The sequence below is a fragment of the Nannospalax galili genome, unplaced genomic scaffold (genome assembly GCF_000622305.1).
Source record: "Nannospalax galili isolate Female #2095 unplaced genomic scaffold, S.galili_v1.0 scaffold1328, whole genome shotgun sequence".
NCBI classification, from domain to species: Eukaryota; Metazoa; Chordata; class Mammalia; order Rodentia; family Spalacidae; genus Nannospalax; species Nannospalax galili.
In genome coordinates this window covers 455,696-462,457 of record NW_008358795.1, presented here as the reverse complement: position 1 = coordinate 462,457, position 6,762 = coordinate 455,696, and the positions used below count along the sequence as shown (strand labels likewise).

The window sequence follows — 6,762 nt, the reverse complement described above, 5'->3', positions numbered from 1 at the left end:
GGGGTCTTGGGTCTTCACTGCAACTGAAGCTGCACTTTCACCTATGGCCTTTCCTAGCCTTAGCTGCTTTCTGTGACCCCTTGACGCTTTCAACACCAGAACTATGCAGGAGACTCTTACATATTACCAAGTCCTGCTTCCAGCTTGAAATAGAGGTACAGGTCCCCTCTGTGTGCTGACCCTGAGGAAATGCCTCCCAGAAGACTCCACGTCTTCACTGCAACTGAAGCTGCACTTTCACCTATGGCCTTTCCTAGCCTTAGCTGCTTTCTGTGACCCCTTGACGCTTTCAACACCAGAACTATGCAGGAGACTCTTACATATTACCAAGTCCTGCTTCCAGCTTGAAATAGAGGTACAGGTCCCCTCTGTGTGCTGACCCTGAGGAAATGCCTCCCAGAAGACTCCACCACAGTGATGCTACTCTCATTACTTATAGCTGATTTTTCAGCCCCAGCTAACCAGCATCAATTGTCCCAATAAAGCAAAGGTTTTACTTCAGGTTCTGGTCTCTTCTTAATCACAGCTGATTCTTCAGCCCCAACCAACCAGAACCCACAGATCCTCAATCCAAAATCTCATACGAACAGCCCTGATACTCTCCGTTTCCCTTTGAAGCTTCATAAGCCAGGCCTCCATGTCTACAACTCTTTCAGCATAACTGTTCCAAGCTCTATTGCAACAAACTGAGCACGCAATGGCTTTTCCAGCCCAAAGTTCCAAACACTTCCACAGTCCTCCCAAAAACACCAAGGTCAGGTCTGTCACAGCAATATCCCACTCTCTGGTACCAATTTCTGTCCTAGTTTGTTTCTCCATTGCTGTGACAAAACACTCTGACCAATACTATCTTGGGGGAGGAAAGGGTTTATTCCGCTTACATCTCCCAGGTCACAGTTCATCAGGGAGCCCAAGGTAGGAACTCAGGGCAGGAACCTGGAAGCAGGAGCTGGAGCACAGACCACGGAGGAACTTTGCTTACTGACTTGCTCCCCTGGCCCCTGCTCAGCCTGCTTTCTTATGCAACACAGGCCAACCTGCCCAGGGGTGACACCACCCACAGTGGGCTGGGCCCTCCCACATCGCTCAACCATCAAGAAGATGCCCCACAGACATGGCCACAGCCAGTTCAATAGAGGCAATTCCCTGATTGTGGCTCTCTCAACCCAGGTGTATCAAGTTGACACTAAAGCAATCCAGCACACATGGTAAGAATAGGAGGTGGGAATTGGCTAGGCAGTTAGGGTAAAAGGACCCCAAAGAAAAGTAGCCAGTTTCTTGGCTAAAATTCAAAATGTCCTTGGGCCTCTTGGCAGCATACTCTGTTCCAAAGTCCAAAAATGTCAAAAGTATTTGGGAGCTTGTATCTAATCCTTAAAAGATTTTAGGGTTCCCTCTTCAGAGGGGGGAATGTTGGAGTAGCCAAAAGCCCCATAAAAAGAAATGAATGAAAGAAGAAAGGAAAAGAAAGTGATGGGGACATGGGAGGAGTTGGGGGTAGGGAGTGGGCATGGATTTGATCAAAACACCTTATATGCATGTTGAAATTCTCTATAAAGTTTTTGTAAAAGTTAAAAAAAAAGGGGGGAACATCTGGGGGTGTCTGTCACAAGCACATTCAGTGCAGTGTCTTTGAAGAAAGATACTTCAGGCAGAGCTGCCCCCTCCAGGCCTCTGTAATACCATCCCTTACCTTGAGCTCTTTTCCCTGTCACCTCCAGAACTATGTCTTTTCCTCAGAGTCTAGAAGCTTCCAGAGACATACAGAGCTCAGAGAGCTGACACATGGAGGTGCCATAGAGTCCCACTGAATAGTACAAGTACCACCCAACCCACTGTGGCTCCCAGACCCACTGAAATGCAAAAAGCTAAAATATACTGAGTACTTTCTAGACTCCAGACACTTGTTAAAAGCTTTATAAATATTAACTAATTGATCCCTGCTGAAAAGTGAGGAAGCAGGGCACAGTGAAAGGGAAGGATTTTTCCCAATTCACATAGCTGGCATATGGAACAGGTGATCAACGCATAACAAACCTCTATGCTACTCTATGCAGCCAGTTCCTTAACATGGAGTCTGCATGTTAAGGGTTCCAGTCCTGTCTCCCTCTACAATTGCTGGACTGTGTGACCTTAGCCAAGTTCCTTGTCTTCTCTGAGCCTCATGAACTCGAGAAGTCAGAACGTTCCCTGACTCCTCATCCCAGGAGGCACAGTAACGATGGGTAAACCTGCCACAATATTTAATGATCTGGAGAAACCATGAAGGTCATGGTCTCCTTGGGCTTATAGAAGGAGCTTCTGGGAAGATGAAGGGCCACGGATGGTGAGGAGGCTAGAAGAGGTGGGCAGGGCAAGGACACCACATGTGTTAACCTGTCTGCTCACCCTGCAGATCCACTCCCCCTCTCTGCAGCATTCTAGGAGGGAACCTTCCCAGTGATGCACCCCTGGGGCCAGCTGGATCTGAACACAGGATGACACTGGGATAATATTTCTTTCTCAGCCCTTTCCTGCAAGTGCAGGGAGTCGGGAGCCACAGGTGTCTGTTTAGGGCAGCCTCCCACTTACAGCATGAGTGCCAGTGTTTTCTTCAGTTAGCCTAAGGGTGGAAGGGCTCTCTCTTAGTCCTTTCAAAGATGCAAAGGGCTTTGCTCTGTTGTTAGTCCCCAGGGAACAGGTTTCCTCACTCTTCCTAAATAGTCCCTCCATTCTGCCCAGTTCACCCCCTGGAGGATGCCAGTTGTTGCTGAGGCACTGAGAGCCTAAGGATTCTGATAATGACATCTGTAGACCATCACTGCTGGGCTGGATGCCTTGGTAGCTCCTCCCTGTCACTGAGTCCCCATAGCAGCCCCCCCCCAGAAGAGGGGCTCTTTCTCCACTCCCAGCAACACTGCACACTGTTGGTCACACACTCCCTCTAGAACATTCCTTCTGGTAGCTCTTCCAAATTAAGCTCTTGGGCTCCTCTCAGTTCACTCTGCCGCTACTTCTGGGTCTTTGGACTGACTCTACCTCCTCTCTGGGATCTGCCTGGTTGCTCTGGGTTCTCTTCTCTACCCAACTAAGTCACCCTTTCCCATAGTGTGACTTCTCCCTGTGTGCTGAGGTCTGAGCCTTGGGTCACCAAGCTATGTGTCCTGTCTGACTTGGGCTCTGGTGGCTCTGTTTGGATAACTCGCAGCATCTGAAACCTAGCTGGTCCAACAGAGCTGTGATCCTCCCCAGTGTTTTCCTCCCCTTTGTCTCTCCTCTCCTGCCCAGCCTGAGCCTCAGGCCAGACCCTGGAACCCATTTGTACCATCTGCCTCTCCAGCAACCTTCTGGTTTACAAGGTCTCTAGATTCCACAGATCAAATCCACCTTCACACAATCCAAAGAGTATAATCTCTCTGGGGGATGAAGGAAAAAGCCCCCATTCTTATCAGGATGCAGTTCTTGCGTTCTTGCCCATGAAAATTAAACCCAAATTCCTCACCATGGCCTTCCTTCTCCACCACACACACCTGCAATTCTCCCTCCCTTCTGTACCCTGTTGCTCCACTGGCTTTTCCTCAGGCCTCTCCAAGACCAGGACTTCCTTCCCCTCTTCCCCTACATGACCCTTTTCAGTTTCTTCTTGGCTTCCTCAGTTTCCCAAGGTTTCCCCCAAGGCCTCCCTTAGCATCATTCTTCGAGGGTCAGTGGAAAACCCCTTTGGAAGAGGACTTCCTGGACCCCCAAATCCAACCACTACTTTTTTGGGGGGTGGTCTTTTTGAGACAGGGTCTCCCTGTAGCCCCAGCTGTCCTGGAACTCACTATGTAGACCAGGCTGGCCTTGAACTCACAGAGATCTGCCTGCCTCTGCCTCCAGAGTGCTGGGATTAAAGGCGTGTGCCACCATACCCGGCTCAACCATTACTTTTTAAAAAATATTTGATTATGGGCTGGAGAATGGAGAGACAGCTCAGCGGTTAAGAGAACTGGCTGCTCTTGCAGAAGACCTGGGTTCGACTTCCAGCACCCACTTGGTGGCTAACAACCATCTATAACTCCAGTTCCAGGGGAATCCGACACCTTCTTCTCACCTCCTTGGGCATTGCACGACATGGGTGCACTTACACACATGCAGGCAATACACTTATACACTTAAATAAAATATTTTAAAAACTTATTATAGGACTGGAGAGATGGCTCGGTGGTTAAGAGTACTGGCTGCACTTGAAGAGGATGCAGCCTCAATTCCCAGCACCCACATGCCGGCTAACAACCATCTGTAACTCCAGTTCCAGGGGATCCAACACCCTCTTCTGACTTCATGGGCACTGCACAACATCGATGCACCCACCTACTTATGTGTATGTTTTGCCTACATGTGTGTAAGTGCATCACATGCATGCAACGCCCATAGAAGCCAGAAGAGAGCAATGGATCCCAGGAACTGGAGTTATGGACATTTGTTAACCACAATGTGGGTGCTGGGAACTGAACCTGGGTCCTCTGTCAGAGCAACCAGGGCTCTTAACCACTGAGCCATTTCTCCAGCCCCAATTTATTTTTATGTGTATGAGTGTCTTGCTTGTGTGTATGTAACTACATAATGTGTGTCCCTGGCACCTGCAAAGGCCAGAAGAGGGCATTGGATTCCCTGGAACTGGAGTTAGTTACAGCCCACTGTGAGCTGCCAAATGGGTGCTGGGAACTGAGCCTGAGTCCTCTGCAAGAACAGCCAATGCTCTTAACCACTGAGCCATCTCTCCAGGCCCCACCACTGCTTTTGCTCTGCTTCTCAGTTGGGAGACTAGATCCCATTTCATAGGTGAGAAATACAAGACTTGAAGAGATGGAGACTCCAAGCCCGGACTGTTTGTGCTGTGTTCCAAGGTGAGCTGCAGCCTGCTCTCAGCAGGGGAGGGTTGGATTTAGATGAGTGTGAGGGAAAAAAAATGAATATAAAATGCTCAGCGCCACGCCTGGCAAGTGGTAAGCATTCAATATTACTGCCTTCCTCAGTGTGACTACAGCCAGGAGGGACGGGCTTCTCCCCCACAAGCCCTCCTGGATTCCAGCAGCAAGGAATCCTCTAGGGGACATGGAGACCACTCCCTCCCAACTTTGCAACAGTAGGTTGAACTGGGCTGAAGCCACTGAGGAATTCAAGCAGGGCTCTCCAAATAGCTTCCCTCATTCCTTCTGAAAGTTACCCAAATAAACTCACCCTCAAAGTGAAAATCATCAGGTCCTTTCTTGGACAGGTGTGCCTGAAGCCCAAACCCCTCTCCTCATCAGATTACCACCCCTCCCTACAGGAGAGAGGGTTGGCACAACTCTGACTTGGCATGGTCCTGACCCTGGCCACCCAGGGCTTTGTTAAGTTCTGTGAGTCAGACACTGGCTCCTGGGGTCCCCTGGCAGGCTCTCAACCTATGGTCCAGCTCCAGGAGAACACAGCCTCCCTTTCAGAAGAAGGGTGGGTAGGCCTAGCTCTCCAGCCTCAGCCAAACTCAAGACCCTTCCCTCGCCCCTGCCAATCCCTGCCCTAGGGCCCTTGCGTGCCCCTCTCCAGCCCCCTGAGCCCTCAGGCATCACTCCCCTCCTCCGGCTGTTAGCCTGGGAAGGGGGCCAGGCCCTGAGCTCAGACCTTGGCGATTCCAGAGTGTCTGAGGCCCAGCGCCAGCGCCGCCAGGCCGGCCAGACGAGGGGAAGGGGATGGGGAGGTGGCAGGGTGGGCACCAGGAAGCCCTCTAAATGGGGGTCGGCTTTGGGAAGCTTTGTTTTTTCTGCTTTTCTTCCTGGGACCTCAGTGAGCCCTGGCCAAAAGGTGCACCTCCTTAAATCCTTTCTTTCGAGAGGAAAGGACCAGTACTAAGAAGTGACTGTGGGAGTGTGTGAGACCCTCTACACTTGCAGAAGCAGATAGGCAAGGACTGACAGGCCTCGGATCCTTCCCCCGCCCCCAGCCTCGGTTTCCCGGCTTTGTCCGGTGGAGAGGAGCGGGACAAGGGGAGGTGTGCGCAGGCCTCCGGGCCCCGCCCGGAGGAATCTGGTGGGACAGGCTGGCGGGTCCCAGGTGAGGACTCTTTGGAAAGGACCCAGAGTGGCTCCGGCAGGGGGAAGGGAGGGCGGGCACCTGGGGGTCACCCCCTCACCCCAGCCTCTGCCCTCCCCACAGTGCACCCTCGCTCCCCGGGGCAGTAGCAACGACTCTTTAACCAGGAAAAAAAAAAAAAAAAAAAAACCTCTCCCTGGCCCCGGGCCAGCGTCCCAGCCCCCCTCGCCGCCGCCGCCGCGCTCCAGCCAGGGAAAACAACTGCTCACTTCTCCCTGCGTCCTGCCCGCGCGCTCCCTGCTTCCCGGCGGCCGCGGGAGAGGAGCCCGGCCAGGGGGAGGCGCGGACCGGCCGCCGCTCGGCCTTCTTCTCCCCTCGCTCCTCCTCTCCGCCTCCACTCGCTCGGGCCTCCCCGCTCCGGCCTCAGTTCGGGGCCTGGCGGGCTTTCTCCCGGGTGGGGAAGTTTCTGGGCTCCCGCGGTGCAGCCTCCCTTGCCCGCTTGTCCCGGCCGCACCCGCGGTCCGCTCCCTGCCCTCGGCCTCGCCTGCTCTCCCCGGCTGCCCTCTGCACCCCTCTCCCGGGGCGCCCGGCTCTCGCTCCCCCAGCAGCGCACCGGGATCCCCCAGGTCCCCGAGCCCCCGCCCGCGCGCGCGCCCCTCGGGGTGGTGCGGCCCCGGATGCCCGGGCCCCTCGGGGCTGCAGGCGGCCTGGCTCCTGCGATGCGCGGGG

General features: G+C 53.4%; 1 protein-coding gene across 1 annotated transcript in view; it reads left to right on the top strand.

The window, feature by feature from the left end:
- Positions 1–5,410: 5,410 nt before the first annotated feature.
- Positions 5,411–6,762, top strand: part of LOC115068283 (translation initiation factor IF-2-like) — a 1,579-nt gene continuing 227 nt past the window's right edge. The window contains exons 1-4 of the mRNA XM_029558194.1: positions 5,411–5,458; positions 5,551–5,709; positions 5,905–6,054; positions 6,157–6,756. Of these exons, the coding sequence (XP_029414054.1) occupies positions 5,411–5,458; positions 5,551–5,709; positions 5,905–6,054; positions 6,157–6,756 (957 nt within the window). The remainder of the gene's footprint in view (positions 5,459–5,550; positions 5,710–5,904; positions 6,055–6,156; positions 6,757–6,762) is intronic.